Below are 23,884 nucleotides of genomic sequence, written 5' to 3' on the forward strand. Positions count from 1 at the left end.
TACCACCATTTAAACATATCGTAGTCATACAGGAGAAAGTGACCAAGTGCATTATTTTACAAAAACGTGATCATTGACTATTTGATATCTTACTAGCTTAATATTGCCCTGAAAAACATCCCAAAGGATTTTAAACTTGGAAGTATAATATATTGAATAGTTAAAAATGACTGACTGCATTGATGTTTATTTTGTTGCCAAGCAAAAGTGACTTAAATGGCCCTCCTGAACATTTTACGTTTTGGTAGTTGGTCACTTTCTCCTGTACGACTACGAAATATATTATGCTAGAATTTATAATTTGTGTGAAGTGATCACTTATCACCCTATGACAGGTCATAAGCCCCGTAAATACCCAGACTTCCATATTCTTCTTCATCTTTGCTGATATGTCAAAATATAAATCTTATAATTATAAGCGGCGTGATGGTCAGTCAGTTAGTTTAAATAAATATAATAAATACTTTTGCAAACACAGAATGGTGCGGCATTCTATCCTCTCACTCTACACCTGTGGGGAAGGCGTGCCGTATATTAACATATACATAAATAAATGTAGAATTCAACCCAATAAACCTTGTTTAATTTTGGATATCGCTCACTCCTTTCAAAAATCGACAATTTTCAGTTGTGCATGTTTTCGGAATGCATAAAAAATGTACTATATCCCAGCAAAAGCGGCATATTTTTAACTCAATATTTACCCGCTACAGGGCAGAAAGTGTTGTTTTTGCATTTTGAAGAAAAGGTATTGTTTAATTATTTTTTTAAATATACTAAATATTTTTCAAATGGAGAAAAAACCTTCAGGTTTTACCTAAAAAGATCTGTTGCACAGTAAAAAGTTCAGAAAGTGGCTTGATATTTATTTTTAATACTTTTTATTATATTTTTAAACTTTAAAAACGTTCTCCTGAAAAATCAAGTTTTTTGATTTATGACGCTCTTGAAAGGAGTGAGCGATATATTACCCAACAAAGTTTAAGTAGCCCCGTTCTACGGTAAAGAATTAGTTTTGGTATTCACTACATCATCTCAGATTGTGATGTTTTGCAATTTGATATGTTGCGGCACTAAATTTGATTTGTTGAAAAAATAATGCCATACTGACTTTTCAGTTTTAAATTTGTCCCGTCTTATGATATCAGATCTCATTGCATTCAAATAATCGCCGCTTTCACTCCAAAAGCCCTGCGAGAATTGGTGGGGCCCAATAAAGTGCTAGTGGTGGCCAAAAAAGGTCCATCAGGGCCCAAAAAAATTTCAGTGGGGCCCAGCAAATTATTGGTGGCGCTCAAAAAAGTGCCATTAGGGCCCAAAAAAGTGCCAGTTGGACCCAACAAATTATTAGTGGCGCCCAATAAGGTGCCAGTGGGGCCCAACAAAGTATTGGCAGGCAGCACAGGGCGGAAGAAATCGGTGATGGTGTGATTTTTTGAATGATCGGTTATCGTATTATCGTTGGGACGATGTTTGCATTTGCCGTGAGACCTGGAACACGGGTTTGAATGGTTGACATTTGAAACGACGACGCGTTCCCCTGCATTTTCCGCATCGTAATTATGTTTCTTCTTCTTTTTCTTGGGAGGTTTCGTTTCGCCGATAAAGATGCAATCGTCTTCGATACTATGGGTCCGCTTTGACGATGTACTCTCGGAACAACCCTCATCTTTTATCAGGGAGGATAAGACTGATTCTTTGATGGTCACATTGTCGTAAATAGGTTCGCATTTAAGAGGTTTTACGTCGGATTCGCATGCGGAAGGAGTCGGGGCGAATTTGACAATCTTTTTCGTGTTTCGACGCACCCGCATGGTGTTCCCGCTCGGGCAGAAGCTGAGAGTCGTAAAGCTGTGTCGGACTGGACCCTCTGACTTTATAGGATTACCAACACTCGCACGACTATTACCTTGCGAGTCAGTCAAATCGTTGGACGATTTCGCAGGCGCAACGACACTTTTAGACGAGTCTGTATAAATTCCGGTCGTCAGATCTTTATTTAACAATTTAGCGTCACGTCTTTCGAATCGATTGTAATTCTCTTTCAGTATAACGTCCGCGTACTTCTTCGAGTTAGATTTTTGCGTCTTTGCATTATCGCGTTTCTTTCTATCACTCGCCGCGGTCTCCTCTGCGGCTTTGTAACGTTTGGGATTCAAATTTACGACGTCGGAACTCGTGGAATCAAAACTGACCAAATCTCGAGTTAAAAGACTTTCCAATATACTAGTTTTTTTTTCAAAATTTGATGTATCTGCTCTGTTTTTAGGCACGCTGTCCTTCTTAAGATTACTTAAAACGCTGTCGTTGGCCAGATAGCTGACCATAACGTCTTCTACCATAAAACCGCTCAGCAAATCATTGCGGAATTCGTTTTTGTAAGCCAAATCCAAAGCCTCGTGTTTTATCTCTCTTTTGACCGTAGTTTCGGCTGATGAGAGACTTGGACGAGTGTAATGACTCTCAGGAATATCTTGCGATAGAAACACATCATTAACGCAGGCCGCTTTAGTATTTCGATCACATTTGGCGGATGAATCGCCGAGAAATCTATTGTCATTTTTTTTGACACGGCGTCTTCTTCGCTTGTCACGCAATACAATAATATTTTTTTTGCGTTCCTTTGAACGTTTCCTCCTAAGGTCATCCCTATCTTTCGTCAATTCTGATCCATCAACAAGTTTCTTTGCCAATATATCCTTGTATTTCTTGATTCTACTCTTCATAGAATCATCAAATGCAGACTTTTTGGGAGTCGGAGCGAGGATGTAGCCGTTTCGACTGTCTTCGTAGCTGGTCTCCGGCTCGATGCCATCGGACAGTATGTTTCTCTTGCTGTCCATACTCTGGAAGTAGGACATGATGTTCTTCTGTCCTGATTCCGGAGACAGCTTCTTCCTGCTCCTGGAGTCCGGATTTTTCGGAAGAGGAATCGTGTAAATGCGACTAGGAGTAATCACCTGGAATTAAAAAAAAATAAAATTTGAATTCATGTATTGAATGATGAATCAAACGCTGATTTCTTGAGTTTACCAAATTGTATTTTATTATTTTTTGACATCTCATGAAAGATGAAGAAGAATATGGAAGTCTGGGCATTTATGGGGCTGACGACCGTCATAGGCTGGTTCACTTAGATCACTTTACACACTTGTAACATTCACCAATTCTACCCATTATTGACAACCGCACTACTCGAAATCTTGGAAGTTCTATATGCATGAACCAATTTCGAAACGTTGTTCTTGAATTACTAGAACTTCTGGGTAGAATTGGGTAAGCACTTAAACAAGCCTATGACGGTCGTCAGCCCCGTAAATGCCGAGACTTCGATATTCTCCTTCATCTTTGATGAGATGTCAAAAAATAATGTGATTAATAACTCCTATAATTGGAGATAATTCTGATTTGTGAATAAATATTCGGACACGCTTAAAATGTTGTATTTTACTGTTGAAAAAGCACATAAAAATGAATTTTGTGACAATTGTTTCGCCTAGTACATATACATTATAACTGCACATGTTAAAACTATTTCCTAAGTACCGAGAATTGTATAGCTGTATAAGGACCGTCAGTCCATTTAACCTTTTAACCGCGTTAACTTTCTTCTTGAGAGACGCCCGTGCGCGGCGGTATTTCGCCGTTTTTTAAATGATTACTTTTATCATGTATTTAGTTAAGAAACGACTTATTTTCCTAAACAAAAACATTCAATGGGATTCATTGTGCCTTTTTGGTACTCTATAATACACGTGTGTCACATTATTCTTGAATTATATCGTAATATAAACAAATAAGATCGTAACATAAATAAATCAAAGCACGCATCGTGTGTCACTCTTACCCACTGGCGATGCGTAGCGTCGAGAGTGAGACAGATATAGGGCATGATTATGGCGAGATGGTGTGGGCACGCGGATTATAATTTTCACCTTCTAACCCTTATCCGAACCCAATGGTGCATAGGGCACTACATCGTACAGAAGCAGCGTTAGGTGGACATGATTTTACCAGTCCTTCGTTCACAATATATCGAGTGTGTACAAATCTTTGTTCAAAATTTCTGGTTTTTAAACGCGAAAAATGTGAACAGTGATTCGGACGCTCTCAAAATATTGTAAGAATACTTCTTAATAATAATAATAATAAATTTGGATAACTTATATAGCGCCGTAAAAAAATACCTCAAGGGCGCTTCACGGTGAATGAATTGGGGAAAATATTATGGTGGAAATGATTTAGCAAACAAATGTGTTTTTAGTCTTTTTCTAAAGATCACCTCACTCTCATTATTTCTAACCATTGGTGGAAGAGCATTCCACGCCGTCGGTCCTGCAACAGCAAAGGCACGCTCGCCAAATTTAGTGCGTTGGTTGCGAGCTGGTAAGATCACTTTGCCCATTGCAGATGGAAGCGTGAGACGTCTATCAACCAATTCATCTGGAATACACAGCCCCTTAAATACTCTGGAGCCATATCTTCTTCACTTAAAACCCTTATCCGTACCCCAATGGTGCATAGGGCACTGCATCGTATAGAATCAGTGTTATCTTGATCATTAACACGTGAAGGAAAGGTAATCAGCTTCAGTTACCAGTCCAGGGTAGTATTGAATAAATAGGTTGGAGTGAAAAAATCACTCATATTTATTTGACCCCCCTGGGAATTGAACTCGTGACCTCCAGAAAGGTAGCCGAGCGTGCTCACCGTTACACTACGGAAATGGACAGAAGAAGAAATAATATTTTTTTTAAGCCCCCACTTACGAGTGATTTTAAATTAGTAAAAAGTTTCATAAAATAAACATACCTTGGCGTATTTCTCGTCTAAAATTTTATACCGGACTGTAGCCTTCTCATCTGCGTCCATTTCATCGTCAAGGTATTTCAAATTTTCGTTTGAACTGAAATAAAACATAAATATTAACTTCTGAGTATATAACAATTTGTCCGCCTCCGTAGTGTAATTGTCAGCACGCTCGGCTATCGTTCTGGAGGCCGCGGGTTCAATTCCCAGGGGGGGTCAAATACATATAAGTGATTTTTTCACTCTAATATATTCAATATTACCCTGGACTGGTACCTGAAGCGTAGGGCTGATCACCTTTCCTTCATGTGTAAACGATCAAGATAACACTGCGTTTATATGACACAGTGCCTTATGCACCATTGGGGTGCGGACAAGGGTTTGATAGATTGATTGATAGGAATTTTTATTGGCTGATCGCCTTTCCATCATGTGTAAACGATCAAGATAACACTGCGTTTATATGACACAGTGCCCTATGCACCATTGGGGTGCGGACAAGGGTTTGATAGATTGATTGATAGGAATTTTTATTGGCTGATCACCTTTCCATCATGTGTAAACGATCAAGATAACACTGCGTTTATATGACACAGTGCCCTATTCACCATTGGGGTGCGGATAAGGGTTTTATTATTTTGTTATTTTATCATATATAACGATAATGATAATGATAATTTTGGATAATTTATATAGAGCCATTTTTGTAATATACTACCTCAAGAATGAATTGAATATCTTATTTATTTAAAAAAAGAGAAATATTTGTGTTTTTATTATTAAAAACAATACTTCAATTTCATACTATTTCTGTGAGCCTAAGCGACTCATTATTAGAAATAGGTATCAAATTGTGGTAGAGTGGGTTCCAACCGAGAAACTCTGACTCAAGAGTCCGTGAAAGTAGCGGCGGGACCACAACCCATTTAATTTAAAAAAAAACTAACTAACTAACTAACCATCACGCCGCTTCCCGCAGGGGTAGGCAGAGAGAATCGAACGCCAAACCACTCGGTCTTTGCAAACATTCTTTGCCTCTTCTACATTCATGCATCTCCTCATACATACCCGACGATTATTACGACTCCTGACCCGGCCGCTTTCAAGTATTTGACATACCTGATTGTGCCAAGTTTTCCTCGGTCGCCCTCTGCTTCTTTTTCCAACTACATTCGCCTCATAAATTTGTTTAACCGTTCTTTCTTCACTCATACGCTCCACATGTCCAAACCATCTCAACACACCTTTCTTAATTTTATCGATAATGCTTATCTCAGCCTTACATTCTTGCATTCTTACATTCTTGTGCCTTTAATTTTAAAAACATAATAAATTTAAAAACATTTAATTTTAAAAACATAATAAATCCATTTTTGATTTATTGTAACTGCAGACAGTTGGTAGAATTCCACATTGAATTGTTGGGTAATATATCCAAAATAAAACAAGGTTTTTTGGATTGAATTCTACATTTATTTATGTATATGTTAATACGTGCCACACATTATCAAACACACATGTGTTTGATAATGTCCTAAGAAGACGAAACGCGTCACGTATTAACATATACCTAAATAAATGTAGAATTCAATCCAACAAACCTTGTTTTATTTTGGATATATTACCCAACAATAATAAATCCACTTACATATAGAAATTCTTTTTTGACTTCGGGCACGGCTTGGACTCAACGAGGCGCTCTCCCTCTTCCGGCCTCTCCCTCCTGCCCCGGAGAGTCCTCTCCCTGGCTCGACGCTTCCTCTTCCTCTTTGGCCTCTCCCCGTCCCTAGACTGAAATACAAAGCGCAGCGCTCGATCTTCCGACTCCACGCGATAGTTGCGCCTCTTCGTCTTGAGACTCTCCAAGTGCCGGAAATACTTGTCTATGTCGCACTTTAAACTGTCTTCTTCGTCTATTTGTGAGCTGATTTTTGCCGTCGGCGATATCTTGACCTTGATCTTGGCGGCATCGTGCGTTAAGGAACCTCTATTGGCTCTGCGTTTTGCGACTTTGCGCACGGGCGACAGAAGTTTCACATCCTCGTTAGTCGATTCCGCGTCATTCGTTAGATCGGATTCTTGCCCAGCATTACTGTCGAGAATTTCATCATTTGTTATGACGCTGTCTGCGACGGAAATGCAGTCATTGTCGGCAGTAATAATGAGGTTTTTCTCAGCTGAAAAAAAAAATCCTACATTATTTTTGACATCTCAACATAGAGGGAGAAGAATAGGAGGTCTGGGAGTTTACAAAGCTTACAACCATCATAGGCTGGTTCAAGTGATCACTTTGCACACGCGCAGAGTTTTTTTTAAACAAAAAAAAAGTCCCAGAACTTACATCATGTCAAGCTTTTTACTAAATAAATATATGTAGTTCATAACAATACCATGGTCCGCCTCCGTAGTGTAATGTTCAGTCGCTCGGCTACCGTTCTGGAGGTCCCGGGTTCGATTCCCACTGGTGGTCAAATAAATATAAGTGATTTTTTTCACTGTAATATTTACTCCATATTACCCTGGACTGGTACCTGAATCGGAGGGCTGATCACCCTTCCTTCGTGTGTTAACGATCAATATAACAATACGTTTATATGATGCAGTGCCCTATGCACCATTAAGGTGCGGGTAAGGGTTAGGAGGACAATACCATATTTTATCATTTTGATTAATTACATAAATATAAAAAACAAAAGATAAATAAAAATCACTCCTCATCATCCATTGTTGACTTTGTGTAATACCACATTTATAAACACAGATTTGTGACTACCGGTTTCGGAAAATCATTCATAGAGTTCTAATGATAGATAGTAATGTGTAATTTTTACTGTAAAGAGATGGAAATATATATGTTATATATATATATATATATATATATATATATATATATATATATATATATATATATATATATATATATATATATATATATATATATATATATATATATATATATATATATATATATATATATATATATATATATATATATATATATATATATATATATATATATATATATATATGATGTAAATTTAGTGTAAATAATAGTATATGTTGTTGTAGTTGTAAATATAAGCTAACTTAAGAAAAAAAAAGGAAGAAGAAGGTTGAATATGATTTACCCACATGTGTCATCTGCAAGAGGCGTGTCCCGTAGGATGGGCTCGTCGGGCCTGCAGCGCGAGCATATCAAACTGCGGTTCGCGGACAGGCCGGCGCACTTGCGGTGCGCGGCTTGGGAACCGCACAGGCTGCAGATCACCAACTGCCACCTAGAGCGAAACAAAACCAGTCACTCACCCATATCGCTCACTCCTTTCAAGAACGTCATAAATCAAAAATAGTCAATTTTCAGTAGTGCGTGTTTTCGGAGCATCCGACATCCGGAGCATGTGTAAGACGGAGGATATTGTGAGGTGGGGACGACAACGAAGGCGATACTGGAATGATCATGTAAACAGAATGTCAGATGACAGATTTCCACGTATCACCCTTCAAGGAGTCCCTGAAGGACGCAGACCCCCAGGCAGACCTCCGAAAAGGTGGAAAGACAGCTGGGAGTCAACATACGGAGGCACAAACAGATCCCTAGGATCTACAAAAAGAGAAGAAGAAGAAGTTAAATATATGAAGGAAAGGTGATCGCGTCATAAACTGTTCTTTCATCACTCATTGAAGACTCGTGCGTGAGTCGTCCGTGGAGAGTGTGGAGATGTGTGGAGTAGGAGTGTGGAAATATAGTTACAGCTTGCTTCCCGAGTAGGAGCGCGAGGCGGCGCTCTGGCAGACGGACTCGCAGCACTCCCGGGGGCGCTCCAGCAGGTCATCGAAGGCCCCCACCTCTCTCTCCCAGGATGCGTCCCTGAAACCACACACATTACACTAAAGGTCTATTGTAACTTCAGACAGTCGGTAGAATTTCATATTGAATTGTTGGGTAATAAATCCGAAATTAACCGGATCCACGCGGCTCGCATAACCGTATGTGTTTGCACAAAACATGCCCCATACGCGGCCGACATAAGCGTACATATGTGTTTTTACTTTGCTCCAAGTTTCCAACCTCAGTTCAACTTAGAGGGATTTTTTCATGGTGTAGAACTTTGGATAAAATAATACGTCAATCCTTGGCCTTATGACATCTGTTGAAATATCTGACTAATAATTTGTAACATCACAAGGATAAATAAAAGAACAGATCCCTGATTTTTCTCGAGGTCGGTAATTAGTCCGCGCCATAATCATGCCCTATATCTGTCTCACTCTCGACACTACGCATCGCCAGTGGGTAAGAGTGACACACGATGCGTGCTTTGATTTATTTATGTTACGATCTTATTTGTTTATATTACGATATATTTCAAGAATAATGTGACACGAGTGTATTATAGAGTACCAAAAAGGCACAATGAATCCCATTGAACGTTTTTGTTTAGGAAAATAAATCGTTTCTTAACTAAATACATGATAAAAGTGATCATTTAAAAAACGGTGAAATACCGCCGCGCACGGGCGTCTCTTAGGAACAAAGTTAACGCGGTTAAAAGGTTAAACACCATTATTGGATTGAATTCTACTTTTATTTACAAACATACAGTATCAAGCAAGAAGAAGATCGGCAGCAATATCAAGATCTACAAAACTTGTGTCCGACCCATCATGACGTATGGAATCCAAAGTAGAGCGGATACCGCTGCCACAAAAATCGCGCTTAGAGTGTCAGAAATGAAGACTCTAAGTAGCATATCTGGCAAGAGTCTTCGAGATAGAATAAGGAACACCAGGATAAGGGAAATATGCGAGATGGAAGATGTCGTTAGGTGGGGAAGGCAACGAAGGAGACAATGGTATGTGCATATCGCTCACTCCTTTCAAGAACGTCATAAATCAAAAATTGTCAATTTTCAGTTGTGCGTGTTTTTCGGAATGCCCAGAAAATGTACTATATATATCCCAGCAAAAGCGGCATATTTATAACTTAATATTTACCCGCTACAGGGCAGAAAGTGTTGTTTTTGCATTTTGAAGAAAAGGTATTGTTTAATTATTTTTTTTAATATGTATACTAAATATTTTTCAAATGGAGAAAAAACCTTCAGGTTTTACCTAAATAGATTTGTTGCACAGTAAAAAGTTCAAAAAGTGGCTTAATATTTATTTTTAATACATTGTATTATATTTTGAACCCAGGACCTCCAGAACGGTAGCCGAGCGTGCTGACCATTACACTACGGAGGCGGGGTAAAATAAATTTAAGTGATTTTTTCACTGTAATAATTATTCAATATTACCCTGGACTGGTACCTGAAGCGGAGGGCTGATCACCTTTCCTTCATGTGTAAACAATCAACATAACACTGCGGTTATATGACGCAGTGCCCTATGCACCATTGGGGTGCGGATAAGTTTTTTTAAAAATTATTAATTATATTTTAAAACTTGAAAAACGTTATCCTGAAAAATCAAGTTTGTTGATTTATGACGTTCTTGAAAGGAGTGAGCGATATGTGAGGAGAATGAAACCATCCAGACTCCCCCACATCGCACTGTACGGTCAACCCCATTGTAGACCACCAAAGAGATGGGTCGATAGCTGAGAATCGACATCGCAGGAGGCTGATCCCTCTTAAAAACAGGCCTCAAGGCCTACAATAACTTTTTTCGTAGTTTCTACATCCTCTAAAAAAATGTTTTGTGGGTGTTCCTCGTATTATGGACCAGGGCTGCTTCTTTCAGTGACTGAGATGATGAATAGCGAGAAGTGTCACCCAATTCTACTGGAAAAGATACTACCAGAGATACTAAAACCAAGGTCAAATGGTAATGGAATATTTCAGCAGGATTTAGCCCCCTGCCACTAATCCAAAAAAATGATGAAATCACAATCCCGCAGGGGCAGGCAGAGAGGATGGAACGCCACACTCTTCTGTCTTGACATACACTCCTCGCCTCCTTCACATCCATACATCTAGTCATATATGCCCTCCGATTACGCAGACTTTTGACACCGCCTGATTTTAGGTTCTGATTGATCTGATCGTGCCAAGTCTTTTTTGGTCATCCTCGTTCTGTTTCCCATCTCACATTCGCCACTTATATTTTCTTAGTCATTCTCTCGTTATCCATTCGCTCCACATGTCCATTTTAATGTAGCATATAAAGAAAAAAACTTACTGATCTGGTACATAGAATCCGTGTTTCTGAACAAGCTCCAGGAATACAGGCTGGTTCCCGCAGAGCGGACACTTCAGGTGATGTCTCCCGGCTGAGAGTGCTAATTTCTGGAAAAGTTTACAACATGACTATATTTTGAGTGGTGTCCAAATACTTGTTCACAAATCTGGATTACCTCCACTTAGGTGTAAATAATTTTAATTAAGTCTGGGCATTTACAGGGCTTACGACTGTCATAAGTAGGTTTAAGTGATCACTTTACACACCTGCCGTAAGCCCTGTAAATACCCAGACTTCCTAATTCTTCTTCATCTATGTTGAGATGTCAAAAAGTAAGGCATTATAGACGCTGTAAAGAAAAGAATCCAAGAGTACTCGGGCCGTTGTATGAGGGGAGAGAAATAGCGAGTAATAGGTATTATATTACAAGGCGTTGTGGAAGGTAAACGCAGCGTAGGAAGAAGGCGTATATCCTGGCTCCGCTGCAGCACTGGGGCGCTGCTCAGAGCGGCTGCAGACTGACACGATGATTGCCAACCTTCAGCGTGGAGTACTCGGGCCGTTGTATGAGGGGAGAGAAATAGCGAGTAATAGGTATTATATTACAAGGCGGCGTGGAAGGTAAACGCAGCGTAGGAAGAAGGCGTATATCCTGGCTCGGCAACTCCGCATGGAACAACAAAGGTACTAGTCATCCATACATCTCTCGACACAAATTGAAGACACGGAGTGAATCAGTATTCGCGCCCATTACAAGTTGCGGAATTAGACAGCGGACCGCCCGGTTAACAGGTTAAATATATTAGTATCACAGTTTTGAGTTCCAGGCTTTCTACTTATACCGTTTGAAGACTTTCCAAGAATTTTACAAAATTACACACTCTCCGGGATGTTTGTGGGCTTTGCCAAAGTAATTATAGATAAAATAAGACCTATGAACAAGTAGCGTTATACTAGATGGACTGTTGGTGGTATCGGTGGTTGGTGGTATTGAACTTACGGCAACGCAGAGGCGATGGAACCACTTGTCTCCCTTGCAGCACTCGGGCCAGATGGTGTGGAAGGTCGGGTACGGCGTCACGCGGTCGTAGCATATGCCGCACATGTGCCACTCCGCTACCGACTCCACCTTTACGGGTGTTACTGTAATAATATATTAAGAAATTAAAAAAATTTAAGATATAAAAATTCTTAAGAAAAAAATTAATGCCCATTCTAATAAAACTTGAAAAAAATATAAAAAAAGACTTATATCATTAATTATATAAAACATTAAACCTTGAGTGTAAGTCCCTCTCCAAGCACAAGAGCTAAGTCTCTTTTTTGCAGAGGCACAGCGAATCTAAGTTGGCCATATGTATAATTATTTAGATTTTGTATAATGTTGTACTTAAAAATGTAACTATATTAAATAAATAAATGAAAAATAAAATAAAAAAAATTATTTGATTTTCATATAATTTCTTGAAATATTTTTAAATAACTAACTAACCATTGAACCGATTATCCGCAAGGTGTAGGCAGAGAGGATAGAACGCGACACCAATGTGTTTTTGCAAACAACTTTGCCTCTTCCACATTCATGCATCTCCTCATACATTTTTTTCTTCTGACCCTGATCTACGCCCAATGGTGCATAGGGCACTGCATTGTATTGACGCAGTGTAATCTTGATCATTAACAGATGAAGGCAAGGTGATCACTCCTGCGCTTCAGGGACCAGTCCAAGGTAATAAATACTAAACCAATATTAGAGCACAAAATCAGTAATATATAATTTCACACCCTCCCCCCCGGGAATCGTTGGACCATTTCTTTTGGGGTCTTCTGACACCTCTTTTGTTCTCCCAAGGTCTCCATCGTAGAACTCTTGGGGTCCATCTTGTGGGGTCTTGCAATATCGCTCACTCCTTTCAAGAACGTCATAAATCAAAAATCATCAATTTTTAGTTGTGCATGTTTTCGGAATGCCCAAAAAATATACTACGTATATCCCAGCAAAAGTGGCATATTTTTAACTCAATATTTACCCGCCACAGGGCAGAAAGTATTGTTTTTGCATTTTGAAAAAAAGGTATTATTTAATTCTTTTTATAAATATACTAAATAGTTTTCAAATGGAGAAAAAACCTTCAGGTTTTACCTAAAAAGATCTGTTGCACAGTAAAAAGTTCAATAATTGGCTTGATATTTATTTTTAATCCATTGTATTATATTTTTAAGATTTAAAAACGTTCTCCTGAAAAATCAAGTTTTTTGATTTATGACGTTCTTGAAAGGAGTGAGCGATAGGAGTGAACACACCTTTCATAATTTGATGGATAACTCTTATCTCTTGGCCTTACACTCTTCCCTCATACCACCGTTCGGACATCTATGTTACATTGTTTGGATCAGAACACTCGCTTACCAGGTTTGTCTTGCGACTTGGCGATGATAGCCCAGCTACGGTCGCCAATCCTCAAGTTCTCGTTCCCCGGGAAGGCGAGGGTGTCCAGCAGCACACCGCCGTTGTCGGGCGTCAGGCGCAGCCGGTTCAGCTGCAGCAGGGCACAGCCGGGAGTCCTGCCCTGTCGGTTGAGGATTATTGCAGATGGGACGCTCTGCGTTGGGCGATGGTCCACGCAAAACGACCTGCGGAGAAACATCGCATTGGAAAAATCTACTTATAAAAAATGCCAATTCAAGAGCAGTTTTTGCATTTATGCAAGAAAAAACAGGCTTTTTCAAATTTAGTGGCAGGGGGAATACAATAGATTTTTACAGAAAATGTATTTCTATTTCTGACTGTATTTAAATCTATCATTAGTAAATTGTATTGTTGAATGTAAAATATACCGGAAACCTACATTTACAGATATTCTTTTTTTTTTAAGCATACACGTAAGAAAATGTCTCAGCACAAACAGTTAAATTATCTCTGGCCAATAGTGGAACAAGAAGAGATTATTAGCCAGATTTTTTATTATTTACATTTGTGACAACTTTTTTTAAAATTCTTATTCAATTAACCTTTTAACCGCGTTTACTTTGTTCCTACGATATGCCCGTGCGCGGCGGTATTTCGCCATTTTTAAATGATTACTTTTATCATGTATTTGGTTAAGAAACGATTTATTTTCCTAAACAAAAACGTTCAATGGGATTCATTGTGCCTTTTTGGTACTCTATAATACACGTGTGTCACATTATTCTTTAAATATATCGTAATATAAACAAATTAGATCGTAACATAAATAAATCAAAGCACGCATCGTGTGTCACTCTTACCCACTGGCGATGCGTAGCGTCGAGAGTGAGACAGATATAGGGCATGATTATGGCGCGGACTAATTACCGACCTCAAGAAAAATCAGGAATCTGTTCTTTTATTTATCCTTGTGATGTTACAAATTATTAGTCAAATATTTCAACAGATGTCATAAGGCCAAGGATTGACTTATTATTTTATCCAAAGTTCCACACCATGAAAAAATCCCTCCAAGTTGAACTGAGGTCGGAATCTTGGAGCAATGTAAAAACACAAACGCTTATGTCAGCCGCGTATGGGGCATGTTTTGTTAAAACACATACGGTTGTGCGAGCCGCGTGGATCCGGTTAATAATTTTAAGCAACATGCGATAAGTCAAAATGAGGGGGGAATTTGTCACTCACTGAAATCTGTCATGAAACCAGTTGAGGGCGCCATTCCGACGGCCGCACGGCATGTGGAACACCTTGGAGCATTGCGCGTTGGCGCAGTGGACAGTCGCAGTACTACGTCCGCAATAATAGCACCGCTGAAATCACAAAATAACAACTAACTTGCGAAAGGAATCCACAACAGTACCACAATATACCTACTACGATTTACTTTATTATTTTACATTGTGAGTCGCGTACTAGGATTTTAATACAAATAAGAGCTGGGGTATTTTTTTTCTACGGATCACATGTAATTTTTGGATGGTCATTACGGGAAAGGCTAATTGAATAATAATAATAATAATAATAAAATTGGATAACTTATATAGCGCCATTTTCGTAAAAAAATACCTCAAGGGCGCTTCACGGTGAATGAATTGGGGAAAATATTATGGTGGAAATGATTTAGCAAACAAATGTGTTTTTAGTCTTTTTCTAAAGATCATCTCACTCTCACTATTTCTAACCATTGGTGGAAGAGCATTCCACGCCATCGGTCCTGCAACACCAAAGGCACGCTTGCCAAATTTAGTGCGTTGCTTGCGAGCTGGTAAGATAACTTTGCCCATTGCAGATGTTGTAGCCGATGGAAGCGTGAGACGTCTATCAACCAATTCATCTGGAATACACAGCTCCTTAAGATACTCTGGAGCCATATTGTGTATTGATTTATACATGAGTAGGCAGAGTTTATACTCAACCCTTTCTGGAAAGCGTAACCAGTGGAGTTTGTGAAGTAGTGGGGTGATGTGACTGAATTTAGAAATTCCAAAAATTAGTCTCGCTGCTGCGTTTAACACTGATTGCAGTCGAGTCATTTTATTGTTTGGTAGACCCGTGTATATACCGTTACAATAATCTACTCTCGATATTACAAACGCATTTATTAATTGACGGGCAGCATCAACTGGCAGATTCTTGCGAATGAATATGATGACATTGGCACTATTTACCCGTTTAGACGCTGTCTTCACTTGCTTCACGATGTCAGAATGCAGGAAACCCAGAATGCCCTCCGAATCCTTCCCGCTTTGTAACATGTGTGTGGACAATAACTAAAAATATATTTAATAATCATATAAATTGAAAGTACTTTGTTAGTTGAGGACAAATGACAGAACAGGGGTCCATTTTTTTCTGTGTCTACTTAAATATTTAAAATATTGCTTATTGAATTGGCGTTTAATTTGTAGTCTTTATCAAAATATTCTAGCAAATTGAGTGTAATATTTTCAGCCTTAAACATTGTAGAAATTTATTTATAATTAAAATTTTACTTGGTAAATACTTGGTAAAGGCTGAGATAAGCATTATCGATAAAATTAAGAAAGGTGTGTTGAGATGGTTTGGACATGTGGAGCGTATGAGCGAAGAAAGAACGGTTAAACAAATTTATGGAGCGAATGTAGTTGGAAAAAGAAGCAGAGGACGACCGAGGAAAACTTGGCACAATCAGGTATGTCAAATACTTGAAAGCGGCCGGGTTAGGAGTCGTAATAATCGTCGGGTATGTATGAGGAGATGCATGAATGTAGAAGAGGCAAAGAATGTTTGCAAAGACAGAGTGGTGTGGCGTTCGATTCTCTCTGCCTACCCCTGCGGGGAAGCGGCGTGATGGTTAGTTAGTTAGTTAGTTAGTTAAATACCATTATTTCTTAAAATCTATTGTGACACGTTTTTTGATGCATTTTGCATGTGAAATTTTAAGAAATAGTGATATTTATCAAGTAAAATTAGAATTAAAAATCTTCTTCTTCTTCTTTTTCCATGTTCGCTCCCTAGGTGGAGCATATGGCCAACACGAAACGTCTCCAAGTCACTCTGTCACGCGCCATCTCCTTGGCTTCCTCCCAGGTCAGTCCGGCGTCTGGAAGTTCCGCTGAGTATGGTCGGTGAATGGGCGCCGGAATCCTCGGGGTTGGAAGAAGAGACACGAGGGGTTGATGCCCTCAGGTGGCATTCTAAGGACATGTCCCAACCATGTCCACCTTCTCCTCTACAGGACTTCCAGTATGAGGGGCTGTAGAGTTCTTTTCCTCACATCGCCATTCCTGACAAAGTCATACCACTTTATACCCAGTATTCGCCTCAGGCACCTATTTGCAGTTCTAATAGAAACATCGATCGGAGCCCTGCAAGATATAATTGACTCCCTCCAAATAAACTCCGCTCGGTTAGGCCTAAGAGCGAATGCCAAAAAGACCAATGTCATGTGCAACTCAGCCTGTCTGGACCGAGTCCAACATCTTACCTGTGAGGGACGAGCGCTCTTTCGAGTCGACACCTTCAGATACCTCGGAACACTCATGGTGGAGGATGGTAGAGTCCAGAAAGAACTGAATGTACGGCTCGGAATGGCAGGAGCCTATATTCAATAAAATGCGCAATGTCTGGGACTCACTGCTTTACTCGACAAAAACCAAGTGTCGTCTCTTTAACGCCTGCATCCTAACAGTGTTGCTGTACGGATGTGAGTCGTGGCACTTCACCAAAACTCAAAGCAAGAAACTAGCAAGTTTTTTTTTTTTGAATAAAAATAGATGGATATTATCACAAAGTGACTCCCGAATCAATTAATTATACCTTTATTTACTCTAAGGTGAACCCCAAAATTTTTGAGATGGAGACCTTGCTTCAGGTACCAGTCCAGGGTAATACTGAATAAATGTTACAGTGAAAAAATCACTTATATTTATTTTACCCCCTTGGGAATCGAACCAGGAAACCTAGAGAACGGTAGCCGAGCGTGCTGACCATTACACTACGGAGGCAGACAAATCAAATTAATCAGTCTTGATAAAGAAGCGGTTAGCTTGGAAACCGGTAGACATTATAATCAAGTTATAATAAAATATTTGGAGTGATTTTAAAACCAAGTTACATTTTAATTATCACAAAAGTGGTCTTGTATAAATGTCTCATTTTTATATTTAAATAATAAAAAAAAACCCTTACCCGCACCCCAATGGTGCATAAGGCACTGCTTCATATAAACAGAGTTATCTCAATCGTTTACACATGAAGGAAAGGTGATCAGCCCTCCGCTTCAGGTACCAGTCCAGGGTAATATTGAATAAATATTGTAGTGAAAAAATCACTTGTATTTATTTGACCCCCCTGGGAATCGAACCCGGGACCTCCAGAATGGTAGCCGAGCGTGCTGACCATTACACTACGGAGGCGGACAAATAAATAAATAAATAGGTACCAAGATGGTATTTTCTAAGCAGCGAGCAAACTTACGAGACAAAAATGGTGGCAGTTGATTTTGCCCATGGAGTAGAACACTCCGAAAAGCACCTCGTTGTCATCGCACTCCTTGCACAAGGAACAGGGCCGCGAGTTCCGGCGGACCGACACGGGATACTTCTGGTCACACATCTGGAAGAATGCGAAAGCACTTTTATATATATACAGTGAAACCTATCTATCGTTCCTCGAATAATCGTTTTCCCGGATGTATCGTTTATTTTATCCCGAATTTATTTCATACTAAACTAAACTGCATCCATCGTTTCTCCATCACCATTTACCGCATTTATCGTTCGAATTAAGCTGCATATTTGATACATTTTGTCCGTTTTTTTACATTATTTTTAATTTTCTTACATTCAACGGCAACGTATGGGATAGAAACTATCGAAAGCTCGTGTAACCGATAGCAGGAGAGGTCGATATTGATGAAAAGGAGCCGCTGCCTGTACCTGCATCTCCAGAAGCGTGCACACTCTTTGAAAGAAAACTTTCTACAACGCACATTCAATAACCAATGCTGAAAAAAATACTATTTGCAAAGCTGAAAATAAACTATTCACTTACGAAAATAAAACAGTTAAAAAACAAATTTTGATCAATAAACTTTAGTATTTTTTCAAATTCTATTCATATTTGTATTTTTTTTTAAATAAATACATTTGCATCTGAAACCTGTATTCTTCTTAGAAATTTTAGCCTACGAATGGCTTTACAGATTGGGAGGACGGTATCTTTACTCGGTCGTATCTACTTGCGTATTGACTTCTTAATCCCGCATTCATAGTTTATTTTAATAGGTCCCTTTAAAAACGACAGATAGAGGTTTCACTGTATATATATATATTTTCTACCTATCAGCGAAAGCTAAACTGGCAATTAACATAAAGTACATGTTGTATACTTTATGAAAAAATTATATATAGATTTATATTATCCACTGACACTTGGTGATGGAATTGCATTTTGAATATACTATAAGATTAAAACCAATATTTTTAGCTTTTCCACTTTATTTTTATTTGACCAGCGACCGGGTTTCGTCGTTACCGACATCATCAGACATCGTTACCACATCACCAGTCTGATGTCGGTAACGACGAAACCTGGTCGCTGGTCAAATAAAAAATAAAGTGGAAAAGCTAAAAATATTGGTTTTAATCTAATAATATATTAAAAAATTATATGTTGTCTCTTGAATTTGATAAAATATTGATGTATATTTTCAAGTATTTTAGTGGTTTAAAAAGTACTTATCTAAACACATATAAAACCCTTATCCGCACCCCAATGGAGCATAGGGCACTGCGTAATACAAACGCAGTGTTATCTTGATCGTTTACACATGGAGGAAAGGTGATCAGCCCTCCGCTTCAGGTACCAGTCCAGGGTAATATTGAATAAATAGTACAGTGAAAAAATCACTTATATTTATTTTTACCTCCCTTGGGAATCGAACCCGGGACCTCCAGAACGGTAGCCGAGCGTGCTGACCATTACACTACTATCTAAACAAGGATGAACATATAATACGAGGAATTACACATAAGCCTGAAATATTATAATTATTATTCTTTATAGTTAATTAGTCCGCCTCCGTAGTGTAATGGTCAGCACGCTCGGCTACCATTCTGGAGGTCCCGGGTTCGATTCCCAAGGGGGGTAAAAATAAATATAAGTGATTTTTTCACCGTAATATTTATTCAATATTACCATGGACTGGTACCTGAAGCGGAGGGCTGATCACCTTTCCTTCATGTGTAAAACGATCATGATAACACTGCGTTTATAAGACACAGTGCCCTATGCACCATTGGGGTGCGGATAAGGGTTTTATTTATTATTATTATTATTCTTTATAGCTAGGAACTGATATATTCCAGATATCGATATGGTCCTCGATATCATTGCCGTGGTTTTGCATATTGAGACAGTCTAAAATATTATTCAAAATCTTGTTTAAATTAATCACATCAAATAGTCTACCAATCAATTTTTTTTAATTTTGTAAACATAGCAAATAATTATATTGCAAATTATCCCCAGGTGAATTTATTTTGAATTAAACATACTTAACCGGATCCACGCGGCTCGCATAACCGTATGTGTTTTCATAAAACATTCCCTGTACGCGGCTGACATAACCGTTTGTGTTTTTACTTTGCTCCAAGTTTCGAACCTCAGTTCAACTTGAAGGGATTTTTTCATGGTGTGGAACTTTGGATAAAATAATACGTCAATCCTTGGCCTTATGACATCTGTTGAAATATCTGACTAATAATTTGTAACATCACAAGGATAAATAAAAGAACAGATCCCTCATTTTTCTCGAGGTCGGTAATTAGTCCGCGCCATAATCATGCCCTATGTCTGTTTCACTCTCGACGCTACGCATCGCCAGTGGGTAAGAGTGACACACGATGCGTGCTTTGATTTATTTATGTTACGATCTTATTTGTTTATATTACGATACATTTCAAGAATAATGTGACACGAGTGTATTATAGAGTACCAAAAAGGCACAATGAATCCCATTGAACGTTTTTGTTTAGGAAAATAAATTGTTTCTTAACTAAATACATGATAAAAGTAATCATTTAAGAAACGGCGAAATACCGCCGCGCACGGGCGTCTTTCAGGAACAAAGTGAACGCGGTTGAAAGGTTAAAAAAAAAACTCATTTTTCTGTATAAAACCAATAATGAACATGTTCACAATTAATTCACCAGAGAAATACAGACACGTATTTTGTCAAAAAATAAACACCCTTGAAATCTTTAATCATTAAAATACATCTTCATCAATATTTTTCCACAAAAAAAATCTTTTATTAACGGTCAGAGTTAATTTGTGCATAACGCATGTGCAATGAAGTGTGGTTCCTGGAGCGCCCGACGCGGCTGCAGAGAGAACCACGCTCCATCATTTATTTAATTTTCTCCGGATGTTTGCATCTCAAGTCTACAATTTTTTACTCATCTATAAATATTGCGTTTGGCGTTAACTTGAGATGGTTAAAAGTTATAATTTTATAAAGGTTAGCTGTTAACTGATGAATAATAATAATAATAAAACCCTTATCCGCAATGGTGCATAGGGCACTGCGTCATATGAACGCAATGTTATCTCGATCGTTTACACATGAAGGAAAGGTGATCAGCCCTCCGCTTCAGGTACCAGTCCATGGTAATATTGAATAAATATGACAGTGAAAAAATCGCTTATATTTATTTTACCCCCCTTGGGAATCGAACCCGGGACCTCCAGAATGGTAGCCGAGCGTGCTGACCCTTACACTACGGAGGCGGACGAATAATATCATTGCGTCGTTCAATATAGCAATGCTGGTCTAAACGGTGTAGTGTATTTCTAAGAATCTGCGCCGAATGAACACATGTGGCAAGTTGGCGTTAAAAAGTGTTTTGTGTTCGTCCCTTGAGGGTACTTTACGACCGTAGTGTATTCATCCGAAACCCCTAACTTCTCGGGGGTAAATGACCGCAATAACAATGTGCAAAGACAATACCAATCTGAGAACATGCGCTTAAACGGTTAAATTTTATGAAATCGAACTACAAACTTAAATACCTCAATTGCGCCAGCTCCCATTTGTGTGAAAGCGAAAGCGGAAAACCTCAGAGACAAAACCTTCGTGTCGGATCACGGAAGGGCGGCAAAAGAGGATAAAAGTGAAGTCCCGTTTGAACTGTGCTAGTCTGGAAGTTGGAAGTTGGCCATCCACATGACAAGGAGATCAACAAGCTGCCCTCCAGCGTGACGACCATCGCTCAGGAAGGCGTCCTGCCCAACACCCTGGCCATTCTCCAGCCCGTGGGATCAAGAGGAAGGCGTTTTTATTTGTCGGCTCATCTTCTCCCGCTCCAGACTCGCAGGCCCGAGATCGATTGAGGACGTTTTAATCCATTTTTTTTATATCATTATCATCATCATTTTATTATTATTGTTATTATTCATGTCTTTATAAGCGCCCTTGAGGTAGTATTTTACGAAAATGGCGCTATACAAATTATCCAAATTATTATTATATTAAATAATAAAAACCCTTATCCGCACCAAATGGTGCATAGGGCACTGCTTCATATAAACGCAGTGTTATCTTGATCGTATACACATGAAGGAAAGGTGATCAGCCCTCTGCTTCAGGTACCAGTCCAGGGTAATATTAAATAAATATTACAGTGAAAAAATCACTTATATTTATTTTACCCCCCCTGGGAATCGAACCCGGGACCTCCAGAACGGTAGCCGAGCGTGCTGACCATTACACTACGGAGGCGGACAAATTATTATATTACATGTTGTATACTTGTATGATAAAAGTATTTGTTTTCTCGAAGAGGCGAAGAATGTTTGCAAAGACAGTGGTGTGGTGTTTTATTCTCTCTGCCTACCCCTGCGGGAAGCGGCGTGATGGTTAGTTAGTTAGTTCAAAATAAAACCGTGGCACAAAGCTTATATCGCTCACTCCTTTCAACGACGTCATTTATCAAAATTAACAATTTTTAGCTGTGCATGTTTTCAGAATGCCCAGAAAATGTACTATATATACTATGTACCAGCAAAAGTGGCATATTTTAACTTAACCTTTTAAACGCGTTAACTTTGTTCCTAAGAGACGCTCGTGCGCGGCTGTATTTCGCCGTTTTTTAAATGATTACTTTTATCATGTATTTAGTTATGAAACGATTTATTTTCCTGAACAAAAACGATCGATGGGATTCATTGTGCCTTTTTGGTACTCTATAATACACGTGTGTCACATTATTCTTGAAATATATCGTAATATAAACAAATTAGATCGTAACATAAATAAATCAAAGCACGCATCGTGTGTCACTCTTACCCACTGGCGATGCGTAGCGTCGAGAGTGAGACAGATATAGGGCATGATTATGGCGCGGACTAATTACCGACCGCAAGAAAAATCAGGGATCTGTTGTTTTATTTATCCTTGTGATGTTACAAATTATTAGTCAGATATTTCAACAGATGTCATAAGGCCGAAGATTGACGTATTATTTTATCCAAAGTTCCACACCATGAAAAAATCCCTCCAAGTTGAACTGAGGTTCGAAACTTGGAGCAAAGTGAAAACACAAACGCTTATGTCAGCCGCGTATGGGGCATGTCTTGTAGAAACACAAACGGTTATGCGAGCCGCGTGGATCCGGTTAATATTTACCCGCTACAGAGTGCATTTTTGCATTTTGAATAAAGGGTATTGTTAAATTATTTTTTTTAAATATACTCAATATTTTTCAAATGGAGAAAAAACATTCAGGTTTTAGCTAAAAAGATTTGATGCACACTAAAAAGTTCAACAAGTGGCTTAATATTTATTTTTAATTCATTTTATTATATTTTTAAACCTTAAAAACGATCTCCTGAAAAATCAAGTTTTTTCTATATAAATGACGTTGTTGAAAGGAGTGAGCGATATTATAAAGACCGTTGATCTAATTGAACTATTACAAATAAAACAAAATAAAACCGTGGCACAAAGCTTGTATTTGCCGACATACTTACTTCTCCGAACCGGCGTTATATTTTCAAGAGAAGAGCTCTGAAGTGTAAAATATGATAATAAAAACGTAAATAAACAATTAAACGCACATTCAGTTATTTTTTAAAATCATTTCACTATCCACGGACGACTAATTATTATTATAATTGGAACTCAAAGTTCGAAGACACGAAAAGTCGGACGAATACATATTTGGCATTTGACGGTTCTTCTGGCGGGATTATTTCCACAGATTACGGGCATACGCGTCTATTGAGGCTTGCGACAAAAGGTACAACTTAAATCAACCGTTCGGATTTATAACCATGTTAGTATTGAATACTTTTTTGCGTAAGGAATTTACGTCATGCTGGTCACTCACGACGAGGAAAATAGTAGATTTTGTTACATTTTCTCTGGTTTTGTAACGTTCA

The 23,884-nt window shown here is 38.7% G+C and overlaps 1 protein-coding gene across 2 annotated transcripts; it reads right to left on the reverse strand.

Annotated features, from left to right (window-relative positions):
• Positions 1-1,017: 1,017 nt before the first annotated feature.
• On the reverse strand, positions 1,018-23,684 carry LOC148312317 (uncharacterized). Of its 2 annotated transcripts, none has more exons than XM_088277475.1 (12): positions 23,474-23,684; positions 17,918-18,055; positions 15,628-15,729; positions 14,645-14,769; positions 13,400-13,623; positions 11,990-12,132; positions 10,990-11,096; positions 8,561-8,677; positions 7,942-8,087; positions 6,458-6,986; positions 4,813-4,906; positions 1,018-2,960 (listed from the first exon to the last, which is right to left on the reverse strand). In XM_088277475.1, exons 2-12 carry the CDS (start codon positions 18,053-18,055, stop codon positions 1,161-1,163), a joined length of 3,525 nt encoding a protein of 1,174 aa, XP_088133601.1. In that variant the 5' UTR covers positions 23,474-23,684; the 3' UTR covers positions 1,018-1,160. The 2 variants fall into 2 exon arrangements, with proteins under 2 accessions (XP_088133601.1, XP_088133602.1); XM_088277476.1 differs by having other exon boundaries at positions 23,561-23,660.
• Positions 23,685-23,884: the final 200 nt, after the last annotated feature.

This window comes from Brachycentrus maculatus, unplaced genomic scaffold (genome assembly GCF_059751285.1).
Source record: "Brachycentrus maculatus isolate JH-2025_06_01 unplaced genomic scaffold, ASM5975128v1 h1tg000043l, whole genome shotgun sequence".
Classification (NCBI taxonomy): Eukaryota; Metazoa; Arthropoda; class Insecta; order Trichoptera; family Brachycentridae; genus Brachycentrus; species Brachycentrus maculatus.